At 38.2% G+C, this 18,528-nt stretch overlaps 8 protein-coding genes across 8 annotated transcripts; 5 read left to right on the plus strand and 3 right to left on the minus strand.

Annotated features, from left to right (window-relative positions):
• The first annotated feature begins 496 nt into the window (after positions 1-496).
• Positions 497-2,688, plus strand: RHIMIDRAFT_65060 (Dbl homology domain-containing protein). Its single transcript, XM_023615516.1, has 7 exons — positions 497-835; positions 886-1,141; positions 1,191-1,242; positions 1,292-1,396; positions 1,461-1,654; positions 1,712-2,181; positions 2,239-2,688. Exons 1-7 carry the CDS (start codon positions 553-555, stop codon positions 2,376-2,378), a joined length of 1,500 nt encoding a protein of 499 aa, XP_023470404.1. The 5' UTR covers positions 497-552; the 3' UTR covers positions 2,379-2,688.
• On the minus strand, positions 2,390-3,360 carry RHIMIDRAFT_65056 (UPF0132-domain-containing protein). Its single transcript, XM_023615515.1, has 4 exons — positions 2,985-3,360; positions 2,877-2,935; positions 2,714-2,826; positions 2,390-2,665 (listed from the first exon to the last, which is right to left on the minus strand). Exons 1-4 carry the CDS (start codon positions 3,283-3,285, stop codon positions 2,575-2,577), a joined length of 564 nt encoding a protein of 187 aa, XP_023470405.1. The 5' UTR covers positions 3,286-3,360; the 3' UTR covers positions 2,390-2,574.
• A 92-nt stretch (positions 3,361-3,452) lies between these two features.
• Positions 3,453-5,278, plus strand: RHIMIDRAFT_286207 (FACT complex subunit pob3; the record flags this gene model as incomplete). Its single annotated transcript, XM_023613358.1, has 5 exons — positions 3,453-3,689; positions 3,739-3,844; positions 3,892-4,382; positions 4,437-5,112; positions 5,184-5,278. 5 exons carry the CDS (start codon positions 3,453-3,455, stop codon positions 5,276-5,278), a joined length of 1,605 nt encoding a protein of 534 aa, XP_023470406.1.
• A 1,531-nt stretch (positions 5,279-6,809) lies between these two features.
• Positions 6,810-7,761, minus strand: RHIMIDRAFT_247188 (uncharacterized protein; the record flags this gene model as incomplete). Its single annotated transcript, XM_023610391.1, has 4 exons — positions 6,810-7,140; positions 7,189-7,452; positions 7,504-7,599; positions 7,655-7,761. 4 exons carry the CDS (start codon positions 7,759-7,761, stop codon positions 6,810-6,812), a joined length of 798 nt encoding a protein of 265 aa, XP_023470407.1.
• A 1,262-nt stretch (positions 7,762-9,023) lies between these two features.
• Positions 9,024-9,911, plus strand: RHIMIDRAFT_266677 (uncharacterized protein). Its single transcript, XM_023611934.1, has 4 exons — positions 9,024-9,184; positions 9,235-9,430; positions 9,481-9,540; positions 9,599-9,911. Exons 1-4 carry the CDS (start codon positions 9,041-9,043, stop codon positions 9,850-9,852), a joined length of 654 nt encoding a protein of 217 aa, XP_023470408.1. The 5' UTR covers positions 9,024-9,040; the 3' UTR covers positions 9,853-9,911.
• Positions 9,912-10,567: 656 nt separating this feature from the next.
• On the minus strand, positions 10,568-14,463 carry RHIMIDRAFT_311130 (WD40 repeat-like protein). The gene is made up of 6 exons (XM_023614706.1): positions 14,425-14,463; positions 14,162-14,373; positions 13,992-14,111; positions 13,579-13,942; positions 13,220-13,525; positions 10,568-13,168 (listed from the first exon to the last, which is right to left on the minus strand). The coding sequence occupies exons 2-6, from the start codon at positions 14,365-14,367 to the stop codon at positions 10,697-10,699; spliced, it is 3,468 nt and encodes a 1,155-aa protein (XP_023470409.1). The 5' UTR covers positions 14,368-14,373; positions 14,425-14,463; the 3' UTR covers positions 10,568-10,696.
• A 1,171-nt stretch (positions 14,464-15,634) lies between these two features.
• On the plus strand, positions 15,635-16,531 carry RHIMIDRAFT_247191 (uncharacterized protein; the record flags this gene model as incomplete). Its single annotated transcript, XM_023610392.1, has 4 exons — positions 15,635-15,684; positions 15,734-15,958; positions 16,015-16,230; positions 16,294-16,531. The coding sequence occupies 4 exons, from the start codon at positions 15,635-15,637 to the stop codon at positions 16,529-16,531; spliced, it is 729 nt and encodes a 242-aa protein (XP_023470410.1).
• Positions 16,532-16,808: 277 nt separating this feature from the next.
• RHIMIDRAFT_234298 (uncharacterized protein) lies at positions 16,809-17,510 on the plus strand (the record flags this gene model as incomplete). The annotated part of the gene is made up of 1 exon (XM_023608132.1): positions 16,809-17,510. The coding sequence occupies one exon, from the start codon at positions 16,809-16,811 to the stop codon at positions 17,508-17,510; it is 702 nt and encodes a 233-aa protein (XP_023470411.1).
• Positions 17,511-18,528: the final 1,018 nt, after the last annotated feature.

An 18,528-nucleotide genomic window follows, 5' to 3' on the forward strand; every position in this document is an offset into this window, starting at 1 on the left:
TGTATGTGTTGTGTTTATGTGAAACGTTTCCCTTGATTGATCTGAAATGATCATCCTGGCACAGTGAAACAAATACCTTATTAATTCTTTAAATTATAAATGATCTTTTTTAAAACAACACTTTATTCTGTCTCGATCTTCCTCAAAGAGAGGGGGAAGGGTAACTCTTTGCTAAATAATGATTGGGTGAAAATTTATTTAAAGAAATGGATATGAGTGGGTAAATAGAGCTGAGTCATAGAAAACAAGGTTTGTGAGTGCATTGATAGGAAACACAAGCTTTTGATTAACTCAGTATCAAACATTCACAACTATTGCTAAACTTACTCTTTTAATAATAAGTAAAAAGCGAGTGTGACAGAATGAGGATATCATCAAGCGATTATTTTAGTATTTAGATTAAGGTATCACAACATGAATACATGGTGTGTAAAAAAGTAACCCTATTTTAAATGATATAAAAATGTGTTTAACGCACTTTTTCCATACGTTATTTCTTTCCTTTCCATTTCCCTTTTTACTTTTATCTCTTGAAAGAACTTTTTTGATTTCATGGATAAACAACAACAGAGGCTTTTTACAAATAATAAACCTCCAAGTATGACAAACTATCAGAGTCCAAGAGAAAGTTTTACAAGTTCAAGTACAGGAACGAGCAGTAGTCGATATACGAATAGTGGGTTTTTGACAGCAGCTTCACTATCCTCAATCGATCATCAATCCACTGCATCCTCTGCCATTCATTTTTTGAGTGATTCGATGATTGCTAGCGAATCTCAGGATTTTGATATTATTGATAGCTTAAATTACGAAGACATCGATGAAACATTGCTAGGTACACTTCTTTTCTTTACTTTTCTATTTTACTCACCATTTCACACACAGACCATGAGTTAACTCATCGGAATAGAGAAAAAATCGTGAATACATTGATCAGGTCAGAGCAAGGTTATACAAACTCGCTTCACTTGGTGAAACAGCTCTTCTTAGTACCATTAAGGAAGGACACAAAGCAGTCCACCTTTAGTTTTTTGACAAGTAAAAAAGTACCTTGTACTGAAAGAGAGTATCGTTGGTTGTTTGGAAACTATGAAGAAATCATTAAATTACATGATACGGTCCTTAGTTCTTTAAAAGAAAGGTAAAGTTGTAAAAAATATAATCAGGACAATACTCATTTCTTTACATAGAATGCAGATTTGGGGCCCTACTCAAATCTTATCAGACGTATTTCAATCTTGGGTAAAAAAAACAATACTTTTTTAAATGTATAAACTAACCGTTTTCAAAGTTTCCTCATTTGGAGATCTACCGCAGTTACTTTAACAACTATGGGGTGTCTTTGACCACTTATGAAAGACTCACCCGATATCAGCCTTTTAAAAAATTTCTTGATGCAAGTAAACAAACAACTTTATGCTTTTAAAAGCCCCATTGTTTCTAATAAGGAATGATTCTAGGCCACGTATAAAGACAAGGCTGCACAAGATGTTGACTTGCTTGCGCTGTTACAATTACCCGCTTCGTGTATCGCCCGTTATGCTGATACCATTTCTCACTTGGCGGATCTTACGCCACCCATGCATCCGGATTACACCGGCTTACAAAAATGCAAACAATGGATCATTCAGTTTAGACAATCGATGACAGAAAAGTAAAAAGAAAAGAAATTATACCTTTTTAAAACTCACTGCTGACATTGTATATTTAGAATGCTTGATGCCCAAAATGTTGACAAGGTGTTACGACTCCATGAAGCCTTTATCGATGCACCCTTTACGGTAAGAGCGGAACGCAGATTGATTCTGCAGGGTAACCTCTGCCGTGTTACACTCAGTTCCCGCTCAGTGGGCGAGGAAAGGAAATATATTCTGTTTACAGATATGCTCGTGTACGTAAAGCCCATGCAACAAAAAGGCACGACGCGTTTACAGTATAAGGGCCATATCGTACTTGATCGAGCCAAGGTCCGTTCATTATCCAAGGAAGAAGCAGGTGGAATTGCTCATTGCTTTGAACTCACTCCTTCACACGCTGGAGTAGATAGCTTAAATACTACCTTTGTGAGTACAGCTCCATCTTTTGTTCTTTATGTCGGATCAGATGAAGAACGAAAAGAATGGATCAGTAAGTTAACTGATGTGATTGATAACTTGGACAGATTAGCGATGATCAAGCAAGGTAAGAAACCTGATCTCGAATGACCCCTGTTTGGAATTATTAATACCGTTGGTGTAGCACATGCGAATAGAAAACGAATTCAAGACTTGGCACCAAAAGGAAGTGCTATCGCTTCGGTAGCTGCTTCTGTCAACTCTTTATCCCTTGACGATAGTAACAAATCAAGTTCTTCAAAAGAATCTTTTTATACCAACTAAGTCTCTTTTCTTTTAAAGATCAGTTTGAAATGATTATGCCCCCCCTTCCCACTTCCTTTTTCCACCCTTTTCTTTCCTTTTTTTATTATGAAAAGCAAAAAAGTATAATGTTTTCAATATAGCATATGCATTATGATAATATTCATTACAAGTATAAATGTGTTTTGTCAAGGTATCGTTTTTTTAATATGTGTGGCTATTCAGAGTCTACCCAATCTGAGGCAATAACTCCAAAATAAGGCACTTGGTATCTTTCTAATGACACGCCGTCCAAGTAAGCTCGGTACCTTTTTTTCTTTTAGAATCTCCGCACATACAATGAATATAAAACTTACATCAGATAAAGCCAAAATCCAATAGAGAAAAAGAACAAGATCCAAGATAAAAAGGTAGAAATGAACAATAAGAGAAATTGTATAAACAGCAGTGAGGAAAATACAAGTGATGACTAACAGCTTGTTATTCTCTTTTTCTTGTTTTTTCTTTTCTTTTTTTTACCTGCCAAGCATGAAAACGAACATAATCATTTTGTGTTTCCAGTATTAAAAATATCAATCCTACATGCTAATGTAAACAAAGCGACCTTGGATTTTCCTATTGTTTTACCTGTGATTGGACCAAAAAGATAACAAAGGGCAGCCTCAATATCCACTCGAATAGGCACTGTTGTTTCATACTTGTTTACGCGAACACTGTTGATATTTATGTTGCTACTACCACTAATACCATTGCCATCAACTACATTACTACTGCTACTACTACTGCCTACACCAAGCACGCCTTGCTCAGCAAAAGATTCAGGATTACCTGATTGGTAAGAACTAAATCCCGGCAAAGGCTGTTTTTGTTTTTTGACACGAGTGCTTCTATCTTCGTCAGGTGAAGGAGAATATGGAGAGAAATTCATGATTAAAGAAGAAAAAAAAAGAAAACCTCACATCGTTATGAAGTAGTGGGGAGTCTGAATTATTTGCATTGTGACGTACTTGGAAAAAAAAGACGCGAGCGCGCGCTGTTTTTCTCTTAAAAAAAGGTTTTTTTTTTCTTCTCTTATTTTTTTATTTGCGTAGTATAATGGCTGATAAAAAGACATTTGACTATCATTCCATCTTTTGTGGTCTATCAGCTGATGTAGGTCGATTTCGTTTAGCACAAAGCGGTATGGGCTGGAAAGGGCCCCGTGATCGTACTGTGCTTATTTCTCCTGATGATGTCAAAAAGACAAATTGGATGAGAGTAGCTCGAGGATACGAGTTGCGTGTGACCATGAAAGATAATGTGGTTCATAAATTTGATGGATTCAAATCTGAAGTAAGAATTTTGTTAGATAAAACTGAACTTGCAATTTATTAGTTTTTAGGATTTTGAAGAACTGCGAGATGCCTTAAAATTACTCTATCGATTGAACCTTGAAGTAAAGGAGATTAGTGTTAAAGGCTGGAATTGGGGAAAGGCTGATTTCCAAGGTAAAAAAATAGTTGGTTAATATACATTATATACTAATACCTATTAGGATCCAACTTGAATTTTACTGTGAGCAACAAGTTGATGTTTGAATTGCCTCTTGCCAAAGCCATTGCTACCAACAAACCCGGTAAAAATGAAGTTGCCATCAACTTTGTAGATCCTGGTCAACCTGCACCCGAAGGCATCAATCCTAAAGAGATGGACGAACTGATGGACTGCACCTTTTATGTTCCTGGTACAGTGTCCAAAGAAACCGGAGATGATGAAAATAGTATTGAGGATGAAGAAGAAGTGAATGCAGACATGGTCTTTTACGAAACGGTCAAATCAAAGCTCGAGTTCAGTCAAATGACAACCGAAAACATTGTACAGTTCCAGGAAATTTTGAGTTTGACTCCTCGTGGCCGTTACAACATCGACATGTACCAAGATTTCTTGCGTTTGCGTGGTAAAACTTACGATTACAAGATTCTTTACTCCAATATTGTTCAGCTCTTCCTTTTGTTAAAACCTGATGACGTTCATGTCTTGTTTGTGGTAAGTTCGTGTCTGTTTTTCTTGGTTCCTCATCGTCTCATATTACTTTCTTAGATCGGTTTGGATCCTCCTCTTCGTCAAGGTCAAACAAAGTATCCATTCCTCGTCTTCCAATTTGTGAGAGAAGAAGAGATTGATATTGATTTAAATTTGGAAGATTCAGTTTTAGAGGAAAAGTATGAAAACAAGCTTCAGAAACACTATGATGCACCTACCTACGAAGTTGTCAGCAATGTATTCAGAGCATTAACAGGCCGAAAGGTGACATCTACTAGCACTTATCGTAGTCACCACGGCGCATATGCTTTGAAATGTTCAATGAAGGCCAACGAAGGCTTTTTGTATCCATTGGAGCGTAGCTTATTGTTCATTCCCAAACCGCCTACATATATTCCTATCAATGAAATTGGTGTTGTCACCTTCTCTCGTGTTGGTCAGTCAGGCGGTAGCTCGCGTACGTTTGATATGAAGTTCCGCATGACAAGTGGTGCAGATATTCAGTTCTCTAGCATCAATCGTGAGGAATATGCTAATATTGAAGACTATCTAAAACAACGAAAGATTAAGATCAAGACAGAAGCAAACGAAGACACAGTGATTTCATACACTGATCTTGCTGATCTGGATGAAGATGAAGATGATGAGGATGGAGAGGATTATGAAGCCAGTAGAAAGAGACGAAGAGTGGAAAATAAGGGTGGTAGCTTGGATGAAGAAGATGAAGAAAGCCGTAAGTGTTTTTCTTTTTTTTTTCTTTTTCTGTTTTTGCACAATATCTTCTCACATATGTACTCCTTTTAGCTGATGAGGACTTTGCCCCTGAGAGTGAAAGTGATGTTCCTGAAGACTATGATTCAGAAGCTGAAGATTCAGCTGATGGAAATGTATCAGAATAAGCTGTATTCAAACGACAGCTCATACACATGATGATAATTGTATATAATTTTCATATTATTTTAATAAACATTCGAAATCATACAAAATGCTCTTTTGTAAGAAAAAAATACATAGTTGTTACTTGAAAAAATATGCAACTCCTTGAACAGAAAGAAGACCGAACAATGTCCATCCTGATAGTATGTCCCTGTTTCGCCAGGCAAAGGATTCAAGGAGCCCTTTTATGAAAACAATATAAAAAAGAAGAACAAAGAACTTTGTTTCTTTAAAACAAATCATGAAGTTGCTTGGTTTAGTCCTGCTCGTTTCTTTGTCTTTACAAGCTCTTTGTCAAAATTGCGAAAGTATATCTGGAGAAGGAGAACATTGTATAACGACTGAACAGTGTCAAATTGCAGGCAATTGTAAAGAAGGCTATCATTGTAAGCATTTTGATGGGACAGCATGTCCACTTGTACCCTTTTCAAATTGTCATTGTCAACGAGTTTAAAATGTAATTGTGATAGACTCTTTCTTTTTTAAATAAAAAATATGCAGATTCATTCATATAGAGAGACTTGGTCTCCCTCCTCTTACCTTTGGTTTTTTTTTTCTTTTTTTTTGATTTTGATAAAGCCAAAGTACTACCATCTTTTTCCCAATTTGTGTGCATGTGATCATATCTCTAAAAGGTCAAGCTAAATACAGTAACTCCTTGTTACATGATACACAGCAGCAAAGAGATCATGTGTACACAAATTTGATGGGAATAAGATGATTTTATGGAACATTGACAGATGCAGTGTTTCGTGTTAGGGAGCCAAAAATGCAAAAAATGTACGACCAATAATTCTTTGAAAGTCCAATAAAAACTTACAAAAGAGCACTCGCAGTTTCTTAGCAAAGGATGAATTGGGTTATGTACTGAGTTATGTGGTAGATTCTTGGCCAACTTATTTTTCAATTAATGATAACAATCTTGATCAAATTTCATAGTTTAGGAGGGGCTTGCAACAGCAGCACTAAAGAAAAGAACAAATACAGAAACAACGCTTCTCCCAAAGGTGCCTCAGAAACCGTAACAACAATGTGTGGACCGTGTCAAGTCAAAAAAGAATGCAAAAGATAATATAGATTGATGTCTAGCCAATGAGTAAAAAAAAAGTGGGCGTAATGAAATGGGCTATAATTGTTTTATTATTTGGGAATGAAAGTCTGGGAATAATCACTAATGGTAAACTAAAAATAGCAGCTTCATAGCTAGAAGACTAATGAATAAAAAACAATTCATTATTCGCTTTATACTTACCGAAGCGTTAAGGAATGCACTGCCGTTATAGACAGCGTATTAAATCCAGGAGCACCGTTAGTCTTTTGAAGGGGAGGGGAGGACTTTCATTGTCGTGGTTTGATTTGTAAACAAAGATATTATATATATTTAATGCACTGTCCACATCGCGATTCCAAAGTGTATCACAAGATTTACACTTGAGGACAGAGTGTACTCTTCACTTTGATCCAGAAACAGAGAGATTATTCATTTCTTTCATATTACACTTGTGAAGTGCTCGTCAACATAATCAAATGTGGTTCCCCATTAGATTGTTTGCATTTTCGTTCGATTTCCTCAGTAATACGTCTAGTAGGTGCAGCTCGTTTTCCTTTCATACTTGAACCAAAAGAACCATTTCCAAACGCAATGGTCCGCTTCTGCGGAGAGGAGGTAGAGGTACATGTTTGCTTTTGTTTGGGGTTTGGTTTTAGCGCCAAATGTGCTTGATGTGCTATATTTCTTACTGTTGTCAAAGAGCCTTTTAACAATTTCTTGAGTTCCTTTTTGCTTGTTGATATAAGTCTTGAACTGTAGCTTTTAAGGCCTATGCTATACGCAGCGTTATTAAAATGCACACCATGTAAGAGAGCGACGTACCATTTATGTTGGCAATAGTTGTTATGGATTCTTTGATAGCTTCGTAGACGTATAGAGGCAGCTAATAAAAATGAGGTCAAGTTTGCAGTTTTTAAAGTAGGTAATTCGCTAATATACTTAAATTCGTCTAAATGGCACTCTTGGTATTCTTTTCGTCTTCTTGTAGCAATACTGTAACCACATAAATGATAGTATTCTTCCAAGTTTGTAGTTCGGATACGTTCATGCTCTGTAGAGACTACTGCAGTAAAGATAGTTGATATACTAGGATCAACAGCTCAAATTTGTGCATCGTCAACGATGTCAGCAAAACACCTGGGTGTGTTTGGTTCTCTTTTAGATTCATCTTGGATAGCGACGGCTTTCTTAAACATAAAGGATACAGCATAACCATCAGTAGTGATCACATTTCTACAACGACGATGTTTGTTTAGTTCAAAAATAAAAGTCATGTAAGCATACGCACGCAAACTTCTCTGAACGTGAAGTCAAGCTTTCAAGTGTCTTGTAGCCTATTTTTGAAGAATCAAAGACATTAAAGTACCATAAAGTTAAGTCATTATCATTTGACATGATTTGATTTTGTTGTCACATTGCTTGGCAAGCTTCCAGAAAGATTTAGCGTCAATATGTACACTCTTGGAATCAATCATGTACAAGGGAAATAAAGAAAAGTATCTTGATCCTCGAGGGTCAGTATATTTGAGAGGTATGAGAGTCTTGTCTTGAATTCTTGTTAGTACTGTTTTGATAAAGCTTTGAACAGCATCAATATCCTTTTTATCAATATTTCTAAGCTTGCTTGTTATTTCCAAGGTCTTGGTAATTTCAGCATATGTGGTTTGATTAAAAAATGGCGATATATCATCATAATTATGCTGGTCTGGTAGTAAAAAGTCCAACACTACGCGCACGAGAACGAGCGAATAACTTGTGATGTTGACCAGTAAAACTTTTCATTATGTAGTGTCAAGCTACACATGAGTTTATAAAGTTACCAAATTGGTTTGTGTTCTTTTCAAGAAGAAAGAGATAAAAAGAGATTTTTTTTATTTTAATTTTATGTTGTCAGTTTGATCAACAAAGAACCAAGAACAATCTCGTGTAATTTTGGTGCATCTTATTTTGCATCAAGGAGAGTGAATTGAATGGCCTTACATGTTGTGCCTAAAAGAAGCGTCCGTAGCATTATCCTTCTCGTGTATTTCTCCGTGCATGTAGTGCTCACCAGGAGCTCGTTTTTGATGGAATCATTGGAACTAGTGGGTCTCTTGTTTTGTTTTCCACCTTGTTCTAGTTGCTCTGTTGTTGATGTGCCATCGTTACTGGTTACGTTTTGCTGTTGTTCAGCATCGAATCATCACTAGTGGTGGCTTTCTCTTGCTTGTGGACCATGGAGTTATCACTGTGTTGCCGGTAATGTTTCTAGATGACTTGAACAGTATTGATTTTTCAGTTCGTTTCCTATTGCATAATGTTCGAGATAAGCAGGGCGACCAAACTGTTCATTGATAGAATCATACGCGGTAGATGTCTTGACGTAGGGTAAAATTGTGGTTGTTGCGTTGCCGAACTTTTTTTCTCTCTCTGAAATTGTAATTAGATAAAAAATATTGCATGAAATATGGTCGGTAGTTCTGAAATAGATGTACACCATTTCCAGAAAGAGATGTCGCGTTAACTTATCGCATTTTCGTATAAATTATAAAATTGCAAAAATACGACTTGGCAGATCAGCATAGAATGACAGATACAAGTCACTCTTGTGACAGTCACTTTATTATGTTTTCTTTTTCAAGCCTACTGTTTGCATTTTTTTTATTTTTATTATCCTTCTAATCGTTTATTACCAATGTCTCGCGGTGGTCGTGGAGGTGGTTTTGGTCGTGGCGGTGGAGGTGCAAACCAAAGTGGGGCCATGTCTCTAGTATCCTTTGATCTTCTTAAAGATTTAAATTCTGGTACTCTATTTAATACAAACACAGATCTATTTCCAGTAAAGTAAATAGTTAAAAAGAAAGATGTACAGTAAATTAATCATATTAGCAAATGGATGTACCCATCCCTCGTAAACCTACATCAACTGAATCACATCAGTGGAAATTAAGAAAAGAATACCTGGAAATGGTCAAATCATCACCATTTTATTTAACAGTGCCACCGCCGCCACCAGACATAGAACGATATTCTGACAGATATAAAGTACAAGAAACAAAAAGGAGTCTACGAGAGATAGAAACAGGTATATATAAAAAAACTAAATGAATAAAAACAACAACTAAAACGTACAAGATCTCGACTTCTTTCCTGAGGAACTTCAAACTGTTTTAGAACCAAAGAGAGCCAAGAAGAGTAAGTATAGAACAATAATGACCAATTCACCACATATTAAACTTGTGTGTGTCTATAGAACAAAAAACAGTATCGCTTCAAGATGAATATGCACAATTAGAAGCATTACTTAGTACAGAAGTAGATGAAAATAAGGAGGGTGATGATGAAGAAGGTGAAGAAAAGAAAGAAGAGGAAGAAGAGGAATTGGAAGAAGAATATGAAGATGAGGAAGAATTGGTCGATGATAATGATTATGCACAAAATTACTTTGATAATGGCGAAGGAGATGATATCGATGACGATGATGACGGTGGTGGTGATTATTATTAAATAAAAACAATGTATGTATATATCGTCAATTGGTTGCCCCGTAGCAAATAAGTTATCCCCCTTTTTTTCATATACAAAAAAAGCCCATAAATTAAACCATTCCCTGCCAGCGAATGACCCTAAAGCAACAGTGTGGTCGAATGAGAGTTATTGAGTCCTTCCATCGAGAACGTTTGTTGAATTCTAGAGAGTAGATCCAAAACAACATAGCAGTGTAAAGTAATAGATGTATTATGCAAAGAGAAGTTTATTATAAAATCTCAAATTCAAGGATGAATAACTTAAGGTGAACAGTTGCGACAAGCACTAATCAAAAAAGAACAACGAAAGATGTCTCTTAATGCAGCTTCTATACACATTCCTGTAATAGGTCTTGGATACCTTACTTGTAACTTAGAATTACTAAAGCTAAAGCCTGGGTAGGCAAACCGTGTCTGTTATGGTGATTTGGCATTTAACTAAGAGCTTGTTCTAGCTATTGATGTTGATACACGAGAAACTCTTTTGAACGCGGCTGGGGCTTCTTTTGTTTCCTATATAGGACTTGTTATTGTCATAATGCTGTTCGCAGATTGTTCCACATGCTCTGCATACTAGGGAACTTTTACCTCTGTTACCAACATCTTCCAAAGTTCTGCTGCACACTTGCGAGGTTAGGTATTCGTCAAGTGTGACAGCAGTTAGTCCGCCTCTCGGCTTAGTTTCTTCTAGTATTTGTCATTGTTTATTCATGTTTTTATCGACTGTGATTTGTACAAGAGATAAAAAGAGCATATAAAATAGTTTGATTACATAAACATTATATCTTATTTCGATAGCAATATATGCGACGGTTTTTTATTATTTAAGTATATCTTGGTCCCGTGTATTGAGGAGGTCCTCTTGGTGGGGGTCCGAGAGGAGGACGAGCCTGTTGTGGAGGAGGAGGAAGTGGATTCTTTTGAGGTGGTGGAGGTAAGTGTTGCTGAGGTGGTGGGGGCAAATGTGGTTGTGGTTGATGATGCTGCTGAGGAGGTGGAGCAAAAGCAGTAGCAGCTGGTTGAGTAGGGAATGGTGAAGTTACTCTCTTGGCAGGTGCGGTAGCCACCTTGGGGCTTTTCACTGACTTTTTATTAGCAGCTAAAGCCATGGGAGGGTCATTCCAAGCACCCTGAGGCTTCTTTGGTGGAGGAGGGATTTGTTGAGGCTGAGAGCGAGGAGAGGGTGCAACACCAGTGATAGGGGGAGGAGCAGGAATAGAGGGGCGAGGCGCGCTGTACGTCGTGCTGGCAGCATTACTGTACTGAGGGCTGTAGGGTGCAGTTGCTGCAGGATAGTTATTGTAGCCAGTAGACTGATAAGGCTGGTAAGGCTGGTATTGGGAACCTTGAGCCTGGGCTTGAGCTTGAGGAGCATAGACGCTGCTTGTTGGTTGATATGGCTGACTAACCGTAGGTTGGGGCTGAGTATAGGAAGCAGCCGCAGGTTGATACTGAGGAGTGTATTGTGCTTGTTGAGTAAACGTACTGGTAACATGTGTCGTTGCTGTCGCCTGGGTTTGAGGTGTAAATGTAGCAGGCTGGTAGGGTTGATAAGAAGGATGTTGCTGAGCTTGAGCACTTGTAGTCTGAGGGAACGCACTTGCAACGGGTTGTGCTGCTTGAGGCTCGGCCATGGCAGATTCTGTCACAATAGGCTTGCTTTCAAATGGTGCCGTAGGCTGAGAATATAAGCTAGTAACAGAGCTAGGACATGCGTGATAGACGCGATCACGAATGATGCTGAGTTTATCAAACGTGGCCTTACGGTATACGACAGGTGTTAAGCTCAAATAGCTTAAAGCGGTAGTTAACTTGCCCTGGCTAGCCAAAAGGTCTGCATATTCACAGTACTTGTCATAAAGAGGGGCAAGAGGATATTCATAAGGCAATTTGGATTCGGAGACTTCCAAGAGAGCAGGATCCTCAAACGAAATAACCTTACGGAATATCGTTACCTTTTCAATCAGTTGCTGAAGGCTAAAGGCATAAACGCCCTCATTCTTGTTCTTTTCAGCCAGCTCTTCTTGCTCAGCAATCCAAATACGTGACACTTTCTCCAGGTTACCAGCAGCAAGGTAACAGAGAGTTGCGCGACGTCGAAGCTCTTTGGTACTTTCAGGATTATCGTCAGCTAATGCATCTTCTAAACGAGCGCCCAATGCTTCACAGTGCTGTTTGAAGTCCTCTGCCTTTGCAAATGTGCAAAGCACAGCAATGATAGAAGTCCATTCTTCTAAAGATACAGTGGCGACAATAGAGCTCAAGTCTTCTTCAATGATACTTTCTAATAAGCGAAGGTATGAACTTGTCTTTGATTGATGCTTAAAGTAAGCTTGTTGAGTTCGCTGCAAAAGGTCACCGCCTCCACAGATAGCAAACATCAAGGCATCAGAAAACTTTTCAACGGACAAACAGAGATTGACAGCAGATTCAAAATCACCCAAGACGACAGCACGAGTGATCAAATGATCAACATCTGAATTTTCATCAGAGTAGAGCTGAAGAGGCTCACGTTGAATGGCCGAACCAATGGCCTGAGCAATGTCTACTTCTGGAGCGGCATGGTCTGTCTTTTCTGTCTGTGTGGCAAAGAAGTCTTCAGCAGCATTGTCAGATTGGAACAATCCGGAAACAGAATCAGTCTTTGGTTCCTCAGCTTTGGCATCATCAGTCTTCTCAGCTACTTCAGGTGCTGGCTCAGCTTGCTCGACAACTGTCTCTTCGGTGAACTCTTCCTTTGTAGTGATTTCGGTTCCCTTCTTTTCGGCGGTAATCTTGGCGACGGCTGCGGCAATTTCTGATTTCTGGAAACCAAGATAGTTCATAAGCTGTTCTCTTGCATCGGGAGCTAACAAGGATTTGATCACTTCCCAACTTTCTTTATCCTGGTCTGCAAGTTGTCGACGAGATTCAACTAATTGCTCTACATCTTGTTGTTGCAAAGCAATTTCAAGCTCTTCGGATCGATTGACGATTTCCTTGTCGGTGACAATAGACGTAATCTTGACAGCGCGAGGAATAACTTGAGGAGCAGGTACTTGATCAGGACGTAAGTTAGCAGCCACTTGAGCAGCAGCTTGACCAGCTTTGTTATTGAATGATACAAGTTTTCCACCAAAGCTAAATGTAGCGCCAACAGGGCGTCGAAGCCACTTGGGAGGGTGCTTTAAAGAAAAGCCAGCGCTGGCAGCTGGTGCGGATGCTTTCAAAGCGGCTGTGAAAGGGTCATCATTGGTGGTATCTACAGCAGACACGTCGTCTTGAGATCCGGAATTTTGCAAAGAATAGACGCTAATCTAAGTTAAAACATTTGAGCATGTGGAATCTGTGCATTTAGTGTATTTTACCTTTCCGTCAAAAGAAGCGGAGGCCAAGAGATCAGGATTGCGAGGACACCATTCAGTTTGGAAAGTCCAATTGTTGTCTTGAGCCAATTCACCAAGCAACTCACCTGAATTAGGATTCCAAACGAGAGTCTTGCAGTCTTTACCACAAGAAAGCAACAAGTCTGAATCTTGCCTGCACCAAGAGACGCCCAAGACGCCCTTGGTATGACCAGCAAGGATCTTCTCGGGTGAATGAGCGTGTCGAAGATCCCAGAGAGTGACTACTGGATTCGAATCATCCTCTGAGGCTGTAACCAATTGAGTGGCCTATAGTGTGCGCAATAAGTACTCGCTCTTCTTTTTCTTTTTGGTGTTCTTACCACATCGGGATGCCAGACAACCGATGAAATATTCTTACGACCAGAAATAACACCGCTGTTAGGTGCAGAAAGAGTCATGACCTCTTTACGGTTACGGAGATCCCAAACAACTGTATGTCCGTTTGAAGAAGAGGTTGCTAGAATATGCTGCACTTGGCCATTCCAGCCAACACTTGTAATATCATCCAACTTGGAAGATTTTGGACCAGGATTGTAAGGTGTGTCAGGCTTGGTAAGATCCCAAATATATACTTCATTATTAGTTCCAGCCGATGCTAGTAAGTTAGTTTGGAATTTGTTGAAGTCAAGGCCACGTATTTGGCCAGAGTGTGTTGAATTATCCCAAGTTTTAGCTTCTTCTTCACTATAAACTCCAAGTTAAGATTATTTTACATAAACCCCACAACTGTTACCTCTTTCCGTCCAATATTTTACTAGGATCCCAAAGCGCCAAATGGCCATTTTCTAAACCTCCAACGATAACACCATAAGGATGGCTACTGGATGCGTTTCCCCATGCTAATTTGTTGAATCTTTTCGAAAGGGTTAGTAAGATTATTTACTAAGCAAAAAGTGAAATTACCTCGCAGAACTTGCGACTTTGGCGACAGAAACGGCTCCATGAGATGTATTCTTAAAGTCAAGCTTAAATAACTCCAATTCAGACGTGTTTGAGAATGAGTCATCCAAGGCACCAGCAGCAGTACCTGCAGCAATCAGAGGAGTCTGTTGCCCCGGACTCCAGGCAAAAGTAGCAGTGCTATTTATCTCGCTTAATCTTTTCGCCATTGTTGTCTAAAATCCTTTTTGAGTTGTCAAGCAAGATTAGGAGTGATGGATAGTTACCAGATGAAGTAATGACGATAAAAAGAAATAGCCTGTCTACAGATGATACGTGTTTAGCTAAATGAAACGGAGTATGAAATGTAGCGGGGCTGTTTCTTTGGCAAATCATAAATCGCTACATGGTTTGGCTGTTGTAAAAAAAAGTTCATACAAGCTTAGCCTCACAAGAGCCAAGCAGTGATTTAGTCAAAGACAAGACAACAACAGTTAAACATGCTCTAAAGAAAGTGATACATGCATCAAGCTCAGATTAGGCAGCGTCAACCTTTCACAGGCTTACTTGCAGTCTTTTTTTTTTCTTTTAAATCAGCCAGGTTATGGATAGCACAATGTCTTGGTCTATATGCTAAATATATTGTAGCAAATAAAAGTCAAAGGTATCACATCACTCATCATTATAGGATATGAAGCATGATTATCATCCTTTCTTTCACAACAGGACACCTTCTTTGCCAAGGATGAACAAGATCATGCCAACAACGTTCCTGTTAAATGCGTTGTATTATATAAGCTTAATTGAAATGAACATCTAAAGCATAGATTTACTAAACCAATTAAGAAGCAGTGTTAATAACAAAGCTTTTCTTGGCCTGCTTTGCGATAAGTTTGGCAGCTTATTCCCAAAAGAAGCTAAAAATAATGATGAGCCAGTTAGAGTATGGAAGTAAATAATGAACCTATTGTTTTTTCAAGTTATTCACTCGATCTATCTCGCTTCCTTGCTTCTATCTCTCACACGAAAAAGTGTTTGCTGATGATTTCTAATTTATGGTTCCACATTGTGCGTCAACTTTGGTTTCCCTGTTCCTCGGAATCATTGGTAGTTGTATTCCTTGTCAAACAATGAGTCGTTCGTTGGCGATCATTTTTCTCGGGATTCCTTTTGGGCCCCAGAACAGATCCATTCCTTGGAACGTCATAGTGTCAAAAATAACGATTTTGATAAGAAATAAAGATGATTAATGTGCTGCTATCATTGATTATAATGAATGGGATTTTCATGTTTTGATTCTGTCTATTATGTGTACTGGATTCTACTGAAAAAAGGCCATAGAGTGGTTTACTACGGAGTTTGATCTAAAAATATGGTCAAAACTTGCAAGTTAAAGACAAATACACGCGTCTTTTGTTGTATGGTCGTGACTGTGCAATCAGTCAAAATGAAAGGGAAGAAAAGAGGAAAGAGTACTAGTTTAACCTATTTACATTCATGTCTACTTTTTTTATACGACAGGGAACTGATGCTGTAGAAAATGCGAGGTAAGTTATTCCTATCTGTTGGACTCTTTGCCTAATGTCGAGAGGACAGTGAATTACTAGATCTCATAATCAATCAACTACAAGACAAATCAAAGACATTAGCTGATGAGTATTCTTTGCTTGGAAAAGGATTTCAAGATACAGTTCAGCCTTGGGCACTCGTATTTTGCAAGGATATAGAATCTATCGAGAGAATGTTCAAACAGAAACTAGATGAAGAGAATGCTGAAAGTCAGGCGGAGCAAAGAAGATGGCTGGACTTGATACGCATTTGGTAATTATATTTTTATGAATACACCATTCGCCTTTAAATCTGTATTAAAATATTAGCCGAGTTGAAACAACGCATCAGCTTCGTGCTGTACTCTGTGGAATCCATATAGAGCCTTCGAGGGAAGAAGAGTCGATCGATATCTTGCGGTGGATGTATGAACACAAGGATGGACAACCGCCAAGTATGGTCATCGTGATTGATCTATTTGGTATCATGTTGAGTAATCAATCGAACAATGAACATAGCGAAACTCTACGCTATTTGACTATAGAGTATGAGAGAGAGGGGGGACTATGTGCGTGGATGTGGGTGTACGACTCTAACTTAATATTTAGTTTCAATGAACTAAGTCACATATTACTGAATTTAGTTGAAACAAGTACCTTTTTAAGTAAAAGAGGACACAAAATTTGGCAAAACGCTACCATGGAACCTGTCGTCATGGAGACTCAATTAATTATTACAGACCGCGGAAGAATTCCTCATGAAGAAAATGTTGAAGAAACAAACCAAGTCAACTTTATAAAGAAGTTATACCATATTTTGACCTATTTTATCGAGAACATCATCTAAAAAATCAACCTGGGGGAGGATAGCATCGGAACGGTCGTTGAAAAAGAAAAAAAATTCTCTATCAAAAAGTACCAATAAAATTAAAAGATGATCTTTCAAATTGACAAAGTCTGACATGAAAGCAGTCCCTTCTCTATTCTTGGCTTTACACCAAAAAAATTTCCCTTTAAATAGCAGCGCGTTGAACTCTAGGTTCTTTTCTTTTTTTCTTACTCCTTCTTTTTGTAAATAGTTTTATTTATTCTATTATATCTCTTGTATATACAAACCATTCATAATGGACTCCTTTCAATCTAATGATGCTATAAATCTCGATACCTTGGATGACTGGTTAGAAAATGACTTGCGTGAATCTGGCCTATTGTCTACTGATGCTACTCATACGATTGAAAACAAGCCCACAACACCAAGGGAACTACTGCTGGCCTCACCTCCTATATCTGAATGTACACCTCGTATGGATACTGTTCCTACTCCCATGATTAAATATGAGCCATTGTCCCCTGCTGAAACACCCAAAGTTGAACCAAAGGATGATATGTCGCCACCCTGTGGTTCTATTGATCTCCAACCCTTCATTAAAGCACTGGCTCTCTTGGGCTCCATTCAACAAAACAACACAAAATCAACAATGGATGAAACGATCAACAGCAATAATAAACGAGAACGACCCGACATAAACAATAGAAATCTTAGTCAAGAGGATTTGATCGCCTTAAAACGCCAACGAAATACAGACGCAGCCAGAAGATCTCGCCAACGTAAAGCAATGAAGATGGAAGCACTGGAAAAGCGAGTACTAGAATTAGAAACTGAGAATGAACGATTGAGACTACGCGCAGCCATTGCAGAGAGCGAAAAAGCCAACATTGAAGCAAAGGAAAAGAGAAGTAAAGTTCGAATTCTGGAATTAGAACGACAACTTGCCGATGCACACAGAGCTTTATTACAGACCAGCTACAGAGAAATCGCAGCATAGTCTTCCCCCCTTTTATTTATTATTACCTCTAGACCCTTTATTCCTTTTTATTTTTTCAATTTTTTGGTATTGATATTTTTTACAAAATAACAATACTTTAAAGCGATAAAATGATTCTTCTACCAACCAAAGGGGGAAAGGATGATGTATTTGTCCTTTTCTTTCACTTCAAAGCGTGTCCATGTCTTAATAGTGTCGAAAAAAATGCTTTTGGGTTTTTTTTTCATGGCTCTTTTTATAGATTGGTCTTCTCGCTAACCTCTTTTTGTATGAACCCTTTACTAACTTTTTTTGCTTTTTCGAAATAGGTCTGTTCGTTTCTCGCATAGGTCCATCTGGTTTATAAGAACATCGTTATGAAATACAGCTAATGTCATGTTTATTATACAATATGTTTTCTAACTTTTTTTTTTGCACTAATAGGTTTTTTATTTTTATTTTTACCCCATCGATCCGAATCTCCTTTTCCTCGGGTAAAATCTTTCAAAAGAGAGAGACCTTGCAAAAAGTTTTTTTAAATGTTGACTCGGTGGAGCGTCTCACGGCTGGTTTATTTGGAAGTTTAATTCATTTAGTTTTATTGGTGTTGTATTGAGTTTGTAAAAAAAATTTTCTTACAAGCCCAACAAACCCTGAAAAGAGACAAGATAAGCAAACACTTTGATAATCAGCAATCTCTTCAAGTTCATTTGATCATTTTCATGGAAAGTTTTTATAAGTCCTAGACCTTTTCACCTGGAGACCTAGAATCAAATACTTGAGACACCTGTTACATGATGTCGCGTGGTTGAAATAGATAACATTACACAAGAGACAAATAGACACAAACATACAAAAAATTTCTTTTATGAATGATCACCAAGTTTCAATCATCGTATGTCCATGTCTAAGCTATGTATCATTTCAGTCCATTTGTATATTCAGTTACCATCGATAGACCTTTTTGCCTTTTTAGGCTCAACATTGTGCCCTGTGGACGACGATAGGACGTACAGACATATCACATGGTCACAAGTGA

This window comes from Rhizopus microsporus, assembly GCF_002708625.1.
Source record: "Rhizopus microsporus ATCC 52813 unplaced genomic scaffold scaffold_2, whole genome shotgun sequence".
Lineage (NCBI taxonomy): Eukaryota > Fungi > Mucoromycota > Mucoromycetes > Mucorales > Rhizopodaceae > Rhizopus > Rhizopus microsporus.